The 15035-nt window shown below is 38.2% G+C and overlaps 1 protein-coding gene across 1 annotated transcript in view; it reads right to left on the bottom strand.

The window, feature by feature from the left end:
- Positions 1–15035, bottom strand: part of LOC126354918 (E3 ubiquitin-protein transferase MAEA) — a 45479-nt gene that overhangs the window by 15490 nt on the left and 14954 nt on the right. Inside the window, exon 4 of the mRNA XM_050005010.1 lies at positions 10219–10402. Coding sequence (XP_049860967.1) covers positions 10219–10402 — 184 coding nt within the window. The remainder of the gene's footprint in view (positions 1–10218; positions 10403–15035) is intronic.

The following is a 15035-nucleotide window of genomic DNA, read 5'->3' as shown; positions in this document are numbered from 1 at the left end:
TGATATCGAACAGAAAGATTGGGATATAATACTGTCATGACATTTACATACAACACAGCCAGACAAAACACTACAAGCTTCACCCTGTTCTTTTGGTTCTATGGTTCTGAAACCAAGGCAGCAATAGAAACATTATTCCCGTTCCAACTGGATGATACTCAGCATGACTACACTAACACCCCATTACCAGGATCGAAGAAGCAATAGAGCTGGCTTGCATATCGATACTGGATGCCCAGGAGAAGGAACAAGAGCACTGCAACATCAAACATGGAGTAACAAGGTACAGCCTACAAATCTTTGTTCGAATGCTTACGACTCTGAAAAAAACAGGACAATCAAAAAAGTTACTACAGCACTACGTTTGGCTGTATCATATCCTCTGTCACTTGTCAAATGCCACACATGAAGTTTAGAATGATAACCTTTCCTCAAGAGAGAAACATTGGAGAGACACTATCCATGTCCACCATATGAAGGCCTACTACAGTCCGGGGACACAGATTGTTGATGGGAGGTCCAAGGCAACTGAAGAACCACTTGACAATCTAAGAGGTTCAATGGGAAGGTTTACTTTCAATGAACATCATAGTGAAGAGGATGTAAAAACACAACCAGAATGCAAGGATCCAATGCCATCATACTGAGGACCATTGACAAGACCTAGATTCAGGGTGCTGCAGTCAGCTCCAGTGCTGCAAGCTACGGCACATTTAGTGTGGCATACCCGATCCCCATCAGTGACATGTTATCCTGTATTTAGCATTTCTAGAATATTACTGAATATCTTATGTTTGTATATTATAGAATATTTGATATATGTTTAAGTACCAGCACTACAGAACATCCGATGACTGTATAAATAAACTGACTCTGTCCAGCATTTCAGTTCTTTTCTGGCTGTATGTCGATGTCACTGAAAATGTTTTTTCAGTTATAAGTGTGGTGCTTCACTGACAACCCTGCCTTCAGATTCGAACTCTCTTGTGGTTCTGACATGACAATATTTTCTGCAAGTCATTAATATATAATTTGACAGCAGGGGACTCAACACAATTACTTTGGGCACAATGAAGTTACTTCTATATCTGTTGACGACTACACATCCAAGATAACATGTTGTGTCTCCCTAGCATGAAATCCTCAATACAATCCCAAATTATGCTTCATATGGGCCCACCCAGTTAGCCGTGCAATCTAACGCACGGCTTTTCGGACTGGGAAAGTGTGCCTGGTCGCCGGCACGAACCCGCCTGGTGGACTTGTGTTTAGGTCCAGTGAGCCGGCCAGTCTGTGGATGGTTTTTGGTGGTTTTCCATCTGCTTCAGTGAATGCGGGTTGGTTCTCCTTATTCTGCCTTGGCTACACTATGTCGGTGACTGCTGTGCAAACAAGTTCTATCAAGTACACAACCATTATTCTACCACATGAACATAGGGGTTACACACATCTGCTGTGAGAGATTCCATTAGGGGGGGGGGGGGGGCACCAGGGGCCGTACCGCACAATAATCCTGAAAGAGTGGTTCAGTGTGGTGCAGCGGAAGAGTGAAGTGGACTGCAGTAGTTGTGGGGTTGTGGACCATTGCAGCTGCGGCGGGCCGGAGCCTCTCTCTCATTTCTAGGCTTCCAGTTCACGTACAATACAAGACAATGCTTAATATGCCACACAATCCTACTTTTGATACCAGTCAAATACTTTTTGAAAGTCAGGAAATACTACATCTACCAGATGGGCTTGATCCATGCTTTCATGTCATGCAAGGAAAGCACAAGTTCGGTTTCACATGATCAATGTTCCCAGGATTCCTGCTGGATGGCACGGCAGGGATCATATTTTTCTAGATACCTAATTACATTTTAGTTCAGAACATGTACCAAGATTCTACAACAAATGGATGTCAAGGGAATTCAACAGTAGTTTGGTGGATCACTTATGTTACTATCCTTGTGGAGTGGTGTGACCTATGCTTTCTTCCAAGCACTGGGCACAGTTCTGTGCTAAAAGGCTCTACAGTATATTATGGTTAAAAGAAGAGCTATCAAGTGCAAATCTGGTGTACAATCTGATACAGATTCTGTCGGGCCTGTGAGCTTTCTCCAGTTTTAGCTATTTCAGCAGTTTCTCAACACTACTGACAATAATATATATATATATATCACTAATCGCTGTAGTGCTGCAATAATTAAATGGGGCAATAATCCTGGACTTTCTTTGTAAATGGACATTTGAAAACAAAAGTCATCATTTCTGCTTTTGCTATGCTATTCTCAATTCCCATACCCATCTCATCAACGAGACACTAACTTTGGTGTCACTAACACCCTTTACATTTGAGCAAAATTACTTTGGGCTCTCTGAGGGATCTTTCATTAACATTTTGATTCAGCAGTGCTTCATTCATTGCCCTTTTGGAAGCTAAACACATTTCATTCAACATCCCTAGATTTAGCTGCAGCTAGGTCCACATATATAATATACTCCAAAAGCCACTGTGAGTCCTTTCCTTTGCTATTTCAGCTGCAAATGGAATGAGTGAAAAATGGTTGCCATATGAGCCCTAATTTGTCTGTGGTCCTCACGTGAAATATGTGTTGGTGGCAGTAGTGTTGTGCCTGTTTTCTAAATTTTCTCAACAGCATTTCACGAACAGAACAATCCTTCCTCCACAGATTCCCAACAGTTCAGGAACCATCTCTGCAATAACTGTGTGTTGATCAAACATATTTGATACAAACACAGTAACATGCCTCTGAATTGCTTTGATGTCTTTCTTTAGTCAGACCTGATGAGGATCCCAAATACTTGAAGAGCATTCAAGACTGGGGGGTCTGTGGTGGTCTCCTGTATAGATAAGTTCCACTTTCCGGAAACTCTCCCAATGAACTGAAGCTGACCATTCATACTGCTAGTACCATCCTTATATGCTCATTCCACTTCACATCACTTTGCAAAATTATGTCCAGATACTTAACTAATGTGACTGTCAAGCAGCACACCTCTAATACTGTATTCAAACATTACAAGATTGTTTTTATACACAAAAAAAAAAGAAAAAAAAAAAGGTTCAAATGGCTCTGAGCACTATGGGACTTAACTTCTACGGTTATCAGTCCCCTGGAACTTAGAACTACTTAAACCTAACTAACCTAAGGACATCACATACATCCATGCCCGAGGCAGGATTCGAACCTGCGACCGTAGCAGTCGCGCGGTTCCGCTAGACCACCGCGGCCGGCCTTTTCATACTCATCTGCATTAACGTAAAGGCATTTATAACACCAAACTGAAATTTTGTCTACGACATTCTGTAAGTTTCTACAGTCACTCAATAAAAGTACTTGCCCATATACTACAGTATCATCAGTGAACAGAGAGAGAGATTGCTACTCACCCTGTCCGTCATATGGTTTATGTATGTAAGGAACAAGAGCACGCTTACCACACTTCCTTGGTGCACTTCTCACCATATCCTTGTCTCTGACAAACAATCACCACTGAGACAACACTCTAGGTTCTGTAATTAAAAGGTCTTCAAACGACCCACATAACTGGGAACATACTCCTTGCTTGGACGTTTGTTAACAGTCTGTAGTGGAGCACTGTGTCAAACAGCCCTATGTTTTGCTTTGTTTTGCACCTATTATGTTGCAGTCTGTTTCTTTCTAAGTTTCTTTACAATTAAACTTTCAGCAACATTAAGGAAATGATCTGTTTTTTGTGTTGATGTTATGTCAGACTTAAAAGAGGTACAGAAAATGAAAACTTCCCATTCTTGGAGGGAATCTTCAGTGCTAATTGACTCAAAAACCATCATATTACACACAACAGATTTCATAAACAATAGAATCTTAATCTGGGAGTCCAGTTCAGATTAGCTTAATAAAAATGATACATAATATAATACTTCACAATTAAGAATTTTAAAATACATTGCAAGTCATTAATTAAAATCCCAACACCATAAAGGATAGCAAATAATGAAATGTCAATTATTGTGCATGTACTGTATAATCAGCAGAATACATAATTAAATTTGTAGATAACTTTGGAACGTACAGCATGCAAAATTCAGTACGCAGTGTTGCCACCTCTGACAGTAAAAATGGTTCTAACCCACCTGGGCACCAAATCGAACTGAGATTGGATGACACATACTGGCAAGTGATTGCATGGCATTTGAACACTATGCCACAGTTCATTAATTGTAGTGGCTTTTGAGTGGTGGCATGCCAGCCTTGTTGCATGATCAGATGTTTTCAATGGGTGAGACATCTATAAGAAGTGCTGGCCAGTACAATATCTGTATCACTCTGCCTCGTATGCTCTATGCACTGACTCTGCTGCCATGCCTAGGGAAACTACAACAGTGGTTCCCGTGCTGATAGTCCATGACCTGAAGAGCTGCACATTTAGGTATCCAAGCATGTACATACTACACTTGCTCACAAATTGACATTTGTTGCATGCGGTCATCATGGTGCTGCAATTTTACTGGTCAGCAGTGTGTAATATGTAGAAAGCTTAGTAAAGTCAAATTAAAAATGGTGTATCCATAAAACGTTCACAGTTTCAAAACCAACAGCACATAAATTAATAAGTAATACACAGCTACACAGTGGCACAGATAAAAGTAGACCAAATATGTATAAACAAAATGCAGTGAAATTACAGGAACGAAGATCTGAAATGGACTTCCATTTATTTACAATGAAAAATACATTTACAGAAGACATTGAAAGTGAGTGTTCTGACATAACGATAAGAGCTGGCACACAAAGATGAAGAATGCAAGAGCAGAGAAGACTGTAAGATGACGTCAGCCAATAGGTCACCGACTAGGACTGCACCATGACATTAACGGCCTCTAGCTGAAGAGAATATAAGCAACGTTCCTGCCAGCCTCGGCTGGACAGTAGTAGACCGGTGCTAGCAGAGCTGACCTAGACAAGAAAAGCCACCATCCTAACTTTTATACTGAGAATTGTGCCTTATATCAGTTGCTTACATGGACATTATATATAGAGAAGGATACTGACTGTTTGCATGTTGCCCATTGCTTGCAACACCACTGCAAACCAAAGTTATGTATTGTCAATCTACTTTACTGTAATAAAAACCGTTAATGTGATTTGCTTGAATTGTTGTTATCTCTATCCGAGAAAGCAGCATCCTATAAGAGACGAGTGAGCAGGACCCAACAGTGAGTCCCTGCAACATCAATATACAGCTGTGCATGTCTAAGTATATTCAGAAACACCTAGCATAAAGTTCAGATGTCATGGGCAGCAACTTCTCAACTAATGATGTCTTTCAGTTTTTGTATTGTGTGTGGATTTGTTTCATAGGCCTTGTTCTTCAAGCATCCCCCCCACAGGAAAAAAATTGCATGTTAGATCCGGCGAACGAGATAGCCATAAATGTTTTCTGACAGTTCATTCCTCAGTGACGACATCATGGACTTGTTTCAGGGAAACCTTAGACGTGTGCCCCACCTTACTCGACAAAACAGTACTAACTTTCATATTCAGTGTGCTTAGCACAAAATATATCAAAAACTTCCATACATGCAAGCATGTTGAGGGTAAAATCAAAAAATATTGCTCCAATGATGTGTGTTCCTGTTACACCACACCAAATGTCTTTTTCTTTTTTAATCATGGAGAGGTTGCTGACACACAATGTTAGGGTTCTCCATTACCCACTACCTCATGTTCTGTGAATTCACATGACCATAAAGACGAAACAATACTTCATCACTCATGATGTAATGGAAAGGGTTTAACAAACTATCACTGATGTTATTTAAAAGCCATCTGCAGTAATCAACAAATTTCTGACCATCAACCTCTCACAATTGTTGCACAACCAACACACAATATGCCTTCAAATCAAGACTTTTCAATATCCTGTGGCAATTCCTCCTACTTACATTTGCCTGTTGGGTCAATTTACATGTAGACTTCTTTGGCATCTGAATAGTTCTTCAGTGAATGTCTGCTGCAATAACTTTCGATGTGCAAATTGAAGGAATTCTTTGTCATTTTACATAGATCTGTAGGTGCACCAATTTTTATACAGTCTCTGTATTGCTCTCTTTGCTGAGAGTCCTCTATCCAGATACTTCAACCCAAGAATTTTGCGAGTTTGCTTAATTCAACCTGTTTTTACATATGTTTCCACAATTTAAATTCTTTCTTCTATTGAGAAAGTTATTCTGCAGACTGCAAAGAGAAACATCTAAGTACACTGATGAAATGAACTGAAATGCTAACAAAACAATGCTAAAAATCAATAACTGCATGAAATTGTCCACTATTGTAGCTGTTTACCACAGAAGTCTAAATACTGCATTCGCACTCAAAGTGGAGGCAAGCTACTTTTAACTGAATCAACTTGTATTATTCCAAGAAAAATGAAAATACGGCTATGCAACATTTTTATACAAAAGAAGTTTAATAAATGCAGGTAATCACTGACAAGGAAGGGTCCTTGTGGTGGGAATGACTTTTTGAAATCATCCATATGGTGATGCAGGTTAACATCCCAGCTATCACATTCTACAGTCATACACTCTGGTGAGCCCTAGTTTCTGAGAAAACAACAACAAAAGAAATTGAGATTTCACATGATGCTTTACAGCTTTAGAAGAGGAATGTTATACAGACTGGTCGTATAGCATATGGCGAAATGCTGTGTGTTTAAATCTTATTGGCTGCTTTGAAATTTTTTTAAAAAAATCGTTATTGAAATGTCTGATCATTATATCATTAGATAAATTTGTTTAAATGTATTTTTTATTTCTATTCCTTTGTCACATCATCTCAATCACTGTATTAACTTTTTCATTTGCTATCATTTTTTCTTCCAGTCTTTTTTTCTAATTGTGATCTTCGTGCATGTGAATTTAATGATTTATATTTAAACATCTGAAAATGCCACTCTATTAATTAAAGCAAAAGGCAAAATAAGTCTATTTATACTGTCTGTGCAATGATGTCATTTCTTTGAATGGTAATTGTCAAACAAACATATAAAACATATGCCTCAATTCTTATTGCACTCTGGACAAATTAACGCAGTTGAAGGTTTAAACAAAAGAAGATATAAGCAAAATTAAATTCAAGCAAAATGAGAGATAGAAATAAATTGAATCCAATAACGAACATATAGGATAAGAAAACTGAAGAAATTAAATTGAAGATGACATACAAAAATAATTAAAATTGCATGAACAAGGATTCACAGGGAAAAAGAATGATAGGAAGAAAAATGAGAGCACATGAAAAAGTTAAAACAGTGATTAAAATGATGTGACAAAGAAATATAAATAAAAAATCACACTGAAACCAATCAATTGAACAAAAATAATGATCAAAGTCATTTCAATAAAGATTTTTAAAAAATCAAAGCAACTGACAAGATTTGAACCCACAACTTTTCACTTGTGAGGACTGTATTTTAACCATTACATGACACAACCAGTCTGTAAAACATATCCTTTTTTCAGCTGTAGAGCATCACTCAAAACTCCATTTTTTTTTAAACTGCTTACTCACAAATGAGGAAACAACATGATGCATGGGTGCAGGGTGTCATACTCGAGATCTTTACCTATATTGCCATATAAGTGATTTCAGCAAGTTGATTACACCCCTGGAGACCTCTTCTTGTAAGAATCTTCCTTGTACATTATGCAGTTTCAAGAAATCACCATTCTTTGTCTAAGCTATGAATCATTACTGCCTGCCTGACTCTGTGGACATTGTATTATACAGAACTGTATCTTACCTAGATATGTGCATTATCAGTTTTCCATAAAATGACTACAAAGTTTGATGTGAACTGTAGAAAAAGTTGGGCAGTGCGTGGACCCACAAGGGGAGGGTGGGGATGGAGGGGGAGACATCTTTTACATGTACCTTTAGACTTAAGACATTTTGAGTGAAAACAAAATTTGAATTGAAAATGGTTTGCACTTGCCATTTAAACTGTAGCTGAGAAACACTGACAGACAGGCTTTTCTATAGGATTGTTTCCACTGGCAGAGCATGTAGTAATTGAAAATTTCCAAAAAATGTAAACAATTTCACATGTTACTGTTAGCAATCACTCCCATTTAAACTATGCAGCTCATAATGATAATGCATCCACAAATATCATAATCACCACTAAGATCACCTCCATCATCATTTCTGTTCTAGCAGTCGAAAAAAGTAAATAAAATACCTTCTCTGCTTCCTGTCATTCACCTTTCCTGCTTGAGACTTTAGTCACAGATAATCATATCATCTCTTCATATTGGCAACTAATATTTTATTTTAAGTATTTCTCTTACTTACATTCTCCAATAACTGTTGATTCTTAAGCACACCCAACTATTACATCATTGCTCCTTTTTTCAGTCTAGTTGAACAAACTTTTCTATTTCTACTTGCACAGTTAGACTATCAGCTTTCCCAGTGGAGATTCTGAAGAAAGAACACCTGGGTACCTCACTGAATATAAGTGTGTATGCAAGACAATAGTTTTATATCAGACTGGAGATATTATTAAGTATTCTGATGCACTGTGGTGCTGTCTGATCCTGATATGCCTCCTTTCCATAAACCTGACACAAATGGGTGGTATTTATTTGATTCTGGTCTGGTGGTTCAGGAGATGTATGAGCAATCACCAGAGGAAATTTGATAGTTGTAAATATTTTACTAGATTTGTGTTCAGTGGCACTATGTTTCAATAATTTTAGGAGTGGCCTCCAAATCTACTGATGTACCCACTGATCTCATGAGTGAGATTATTATGTAATTGAGTTTTTACAGCTTCTCACCTTACTGGTAAAGAAAGAAGCAGCTGGCACCACAATTCACATTTAGCTGTATTTCACTGGAACTGAAAATGCTGTGCAATATTTTATTTGTTGGCTGCAGTTTTCTGTCACTGCTGGTCTGTCAATCTATTGTGTATGGGTCAAATGACCTATTCAATACATTTCTACCCACCACTGCATGAAATGCAGGACTGTTTCAGGATTTTGAGCCTTAAATTGTTCTCAGTTATGTTTAGGAGCAACCTTGTATTGGCAGGCAACCGCAGGACATACATGATGTGTTTATCTAAAAATGTGACCAATTATCCTCAACATCAGCTCAGGGTTTGGCTGTATCTGTGGATCCTGTGTCTGAGGCTCTGAAGTTTGAAAGCAGTCTGGAATGGAAAGTTCGTCTTATCTTTTGTAATTTCAGCTTTTCCAGACACACCTGGTATACATGTAAATAAACTTATATAACGAGCAGATGTGTAAGAGGATCAGGTGTGAATGCAGGAGAAGGAAGAGAAGGATGAGGACAAAGACAAAACTCGAGTCATATTCAGGTGGGCTAATGGAGTTTTGCTTTAAAAATCAAAGATAAAACAAGTTTAACTAAGTTTGTATCCTAACTTGTGCGGATTAATTTCTTTAAACTTATGAAAAGTTTTTAAATCTCGGAGTCAGATATTATTCGTGATGCATAAGAGAATCATTTAGTTCTTATGGTACAAGTGTCCCCTCCCTCTTCCTTAACAACAGTGAGATATTTATATACTACTAACAAATTACAATAACAAATCAACAAAAAATCAATTCTTGAAAATATAATGCAACTGGATAACTAAAAAATCTACTCAGCAAGGGGTGGCAGCAGGAGAGACACACAAAAAGTATTACAGTTTGCAAGCTTTCAGAGACCTTGTCTCCTCCTCATGGTAGAAGGGTTGAAGGGGAACAAAGACAGGGTGAAAGAAAAAGACTGGTGAGGTTTAGGAAAAGTCACCCAAAAACATATCAGGCGAGACTTACTGGATAGGATGAGAAGGTTCATCCCGTCTAGTAAGTCTCCCCTGGCCCAGGGTCCTAGGCTATTTTCCAAGCTCTACTCCTTTTTCTAAACCTTCTTTTCCTTCCCCCCCTCTTCCTTCCCCTTCTGCCACAAGAGGGAACAAAGGGCTCTGAAAGCTTGCAAACTCTATTACCTTTTGAGTGTGTGTGACCTTCTGCGCTGCTTGTAAGTAGATTTTTTATCTACCCAATCACATTATATTTTCAAAAATTACAGTACTGAGCACTTAGTAATGGATACCGAACAGAGTTTGGGGAAGAATATTACAGGCTCCAAGTGGGACATTAGAATCTTCTAGCCTTATGTATATAATGTGTTCCAAGATTTGCAAACATACTTAACAGCATCCATACGCCTATCATTCCGAACGAGCTCCACAAATTCTTGAATACGTAAATTAAACTCCATTGTGGATTTCAATTTACGGAGTTTGGAACGATTGTCATGGCACCAAGCAAGACATTTTCCAGTTTCACGGCGCGCAAGTGATCTTTCAACTTCACGGGATACCAAAAACACATCTGGAAAAGACCATTATACAGTAAGACTTTCAACAAGGCACTGTTATGAAAAGTTACAGATCAACAAATTAATTTAGATAATGATGCATGTCAGTTTCCAACAGATACACAAGTGAAAAATGTATAGAATAAATGTAAAGAATATTTACAGATATCTACAGTTTGACGACAAAGAGCAAATGTACTAGACGAATATTCTCATAAAGGAAACACCATCAGATTTCACCACAAATGTGTTTTTCATTAAAGTGTGATGAATTTTGAGCCTTAAAAGCCCATCTTCAATAGCGTATCATTCTTCTTTGTCAATTGTGCATAGTAGTAACCACTTGTCCTATTAAATACATTTTACTCTGATGAACAAACTTAACTAAATTAAAACTTTAGTCAAATCAATTTTAGGAGTTGTACTAAAAGTCTTAGAACTAAATTTAAACAAGAGGCATGCACCAATGGAAAGAAACAAAGGGCAACTTAAAAGTTTTGTGCTGCTCTATGTGGTGCACTTTGATAACGAAATTGGTAGCCCACAGTTGAGGAAAGGCAGATAGGCAGGCATCCCTCCCCACCTGGCATGCATTTTAATTTGGAACAAATGCCCATTACTGTGAATTGATACAATCCGTTAGAGGCTAAAAACGTATCATCTGAAGAAGAAAATACAATAGCATTTTGGACAATGTAATGTTATTAAATGAGTAGGCCTGAAGACAGAAAAGAAAGTATCTCACCAGGCAATGACATCCTTGAGCCAAGGGCTACTGTAGTTGCAGAAAGAACTGCTCATTTGTTCAGTCCACAGGGTCACTGATAGTGGATAACAGATGAGTCTTAGGACTACAGGATTTAAGATTCAATGACAACTTATGTAGCAAAACTGAACTTTCATGTTAAACATGCTAGTACTGCCAAAGAAAATCTGAAAACTGATTCATAATATTCAAAAACTAGTTACTCTGTTAAGGCAATTGATTTCCACATGCAACAATGTCTGCCTATGTCCCACTTGTCTGTATGAATCACATATCTCATTCTACAAATGACAGCTGTGGACATTTAACTTCTGCTTACATGATGTATCTGATAATGATGCAACAATGTTTATGCTGTTCAGAGAAAGTAGCTGGAAAGGGTGGGGTGGGTGGGGGGATGCAGATGACAGTATTTAATGTCTTAGGCAGTATATTACAGCCTTTGTTCCTGATGTCATCTTATTGTGTATTCAAATTCCTCCTTTTTCCTTCTCTTTGGTTAGCTTTTGGATGTACTTAACACGGTAAGGAAGATTCAATGATGTGGAACTTAAGTATCTAGTATCTGGTCATACGTATCTGTCCTGTGGCCTTGTGTTTGGGTTAATTGAGAAAAAGAAAAGACAGGTATCTTTCATTTAGGTTTCAACTAGTCAATGGAATTCATTTAAAAAGAATGAAGAAACATTTCAATGCTGTAAAAATGACATGTGACACATTATTATTGTAAAACCTCTTCTTGATAAGATACAAAGATGAACATTATGTGAATCTGAGCAGAATATTTTTTTAAAAATAAGATTACATGCTTGAAAATTATAAAAGATCACCCTTTTTAAGTTTTTCTTTAAATATACTTATGGTATAGTTGAGAATTTTGATGCTGCGGATGCTGGAAAAATGCAAGTACCACGTGAAATCTCCTCTCAAATGTGACGACTCATGACTTATAAAACCTGCCAAGCTAAAAGATTTACAGCACTTACTAAGTAACCCCCCACCAGCACACCATGAGTGTTATAGGAACCTAAAACCTGACGCATTCTCTGAGAATATTAATGACGATGCATTGTTCGATGACACTGATTATTGTTAGCAATGTTGTGTGTGTGTGTGTGTGTGTGTGTGTGTGTGTGTGTGTGTGTGTGTGTGTGTGTGTGTGTGTGTGTTTTCAGGTTAAATTCATTTAAAATACATTATGGCACATGTGAAACATTAACTGGTCCATTCAGTATGTATTTCAGTTAAAAAATAAGAATAAAATAATTTGATACATTTTTTCCAGCCACATTTACAAAACCCTCTTTTTCTCCATTTCTAAATACTGTGGGTTTGCCCATTTTTCTGCACGTCTTCAATTTTTCTCCATTTCTAAATACTGTGGGTTGGCCCATTTTTCTGCACATGTCTTCAATTTTTCCTTAAAAATACATAGAGCATATGGATAGTGTTCAAAGTCTGTGTTAATACCACAATCTTTCAATGAAAGTAATTTTAGTAAATTAACTGCATTTCCATTGTATAATTGATTCTCCCAAAGTGACAGTTCCATTTCAAAAGCCGTATATGATCGAAGAAACGTTTTTGTCGGCTGATTGTTATCCTGAAGTGAAATGTTCAATTCATTCAAATAGCTGGTTCTATCAGCAGGGAACACTAGGTCACTTTTCCATGATGGCTTTATTAGCTCAGGTATAAACACGTTACTCATTTTCATCAAATATCTCTCTCACCCATAACACACGTCAGCTTTGAAATTCTAGATTCTGACTTTCTAATGTTTGTGTCATTTTTACAAAATGTTTCATTGACTTTGTCAATACTCTTGTGCATCAAGATGTATTGTGGCTTTTCAAACATTTGCAAATGCTCTGAACATCAAACAGTATTGTCAGTTGTAAACTTTATAAAAAGCACAAACTTTTGATGACAGTATTCTTGTTCAGAACCAATCCCTTGCTAATTTCTTTGTACAGTTATGTGAAAATGGTATACTTTTGTGAATTTGCATACATTTGCAGAAGTACATTTTCAAGAACTGTTTTACGTTATAAGTGTTGTGCAAAACCTATTTTTTTAGTAAATTAGTGTGTTTGATTTGAAGTTACTGTAAATAACACATCATGTTACATTTGTTTTCCTCTTTTAACATGAGTTTATATTTTCTGCATTTATTGTAAATTATCACTACTGTTGTATTTGTTAGTGACCACAATATGAAAAACATTTTAGAGAAACAGTAAATTGCGTGCTCAGTTTTTCTGTTGTAGTAGATACCTCTGTTTGGCTGTTAATCATTTCAGTTCTAATAGGTTCCTGTCAATACTTTTAAGTAGATCAAACCCATTAAAGAAAAAAATAATCACACGAACTTAGTTTAAAGTTAACTGTTCTGTAAAATATTGCACCAGGTCAAAGCAGCCCCGCTGTGTATGCTGTTCTCTGGCATGGGATGATTTAGTTGCTGTTCATAAGCAGCTCGAAACCATCCCTATTACTGTCTGGAAATTGGAAGCTGCTGCAAATGGGAGTGTCGGGAGGGCACTGGAAGGGCAAGTACCAGAGACACCAAAGTTACCTGAAGCACTGCTTAGGTAACTCAGATGGTAGAACATTTGCCCATGAAAGGCAAAGTTCCTGAGTTCGAGTCTTGGTCCAGCACACAGTTTTAATCTGCCAGGAAGTTTCATATCAGCAGAGTGAATATCCCATTCTGGAAATCTCATTCAGGACTATTCTCTCCTTTGGACACTGTGTCTTCTGAAAGAAATACAGGATCTATCACTACTTGTCCACTTGGCTGTGAGTTGCGTGTCAATGGCAGGCCCAGGTGTCCTTGTACAGTAGAGACCCAAATTAGGGAGAACTCAGGATGTTACTCCCATCACCTCATCCAACAGGCTCAAGGTGATGTCTCCCACTGAAACAAACTAAGCCGGTGAGACTCACTTCACCTGGTGGCAATGTTGCTGAGTACCATGCAAGGGGAGGCAAACACAAAAGGATAAAGGGTCTGTTAATCCTTGGCAGTTAAAATATCCAGTGAATAACGCCACCCCATAGCAAAATGGCAGTAAGGGATCAGAGGGACACCTTGTGCACTCAGTGTGTACACTGTTCAGCTAGAAAACTATGACCAACAATCATACTAATGATATAAAGCTGTCCAGGTGATAGCAGCATTACCTAAAGAGGAATGACTGCTAATCGGCACACACACTGTGCATGTAGTATCAGTGAGCTTACTGTCAGTGTCTTGAATGGGGAAGGCGTGTGATCTATACGAGTTTGACTGAGGGCAGATTATGATGGTCCAGAGACTGGCACAAGAATTTTGGAAACTGCACGACTTGTCAGATGTTGTACGAATGCTGTGATGAGTGTGGCAAAACCAAGGCGAAACCACATCCAGATATCGTGAGGTTGAGTGGCCAGCCCTCATTACAGATGGTGGACATTGTAGGCTGGGCAGACTGGTAAAACAGGACATGCGGAAAACTGCTGTGGAACTAACATCAGACTTTAATGCTGGGCAAAGTATAAGTGTGTCTGAAAAAAACAGTGCACTGAACACTCCTAATGATGGGCTCTGCTGCCGACGACCCATGCATGTGTCAACGTTAGCACCATGACATTAGCAATTATTGACTGAAATGGGTAGGTGACCATCAGCACTGGACGTTACGTTGATACACTGCAGAGTGTTGCATGGTCTGATGAGGACTTGGATCCTCCTCCATCAAACCAATAAGAGAGTGCGACGGATACAAGGAGGAGGCAGCTCCATTTAGCTTTGGGAGACATTCCTGTAAGCATCCATGCATCCAGTGGGGGACTGTGAGAGCCAAGGAGTATCGTACACTGGTTGCAGACCACATACT

This window comes from Schistocerca gregaria, chromosome 3 (genome assembly GCF_023897955.1).
Source record: "Schistocerca gregaria isolate iqSchGreg1 chromosome 3, iqSchGreg1.2, whole genome shotgun sequence".
NCBI classification, from domain to species: Eukaryota; Metazoa; Arthropoda; class Insecta; order Orthoptera; family Acrididae; genus Schistocerca; species Schistocerca gregaria.
This window is presented reverse-complemented; position numbering and strand designations above follow the sequence as displayed.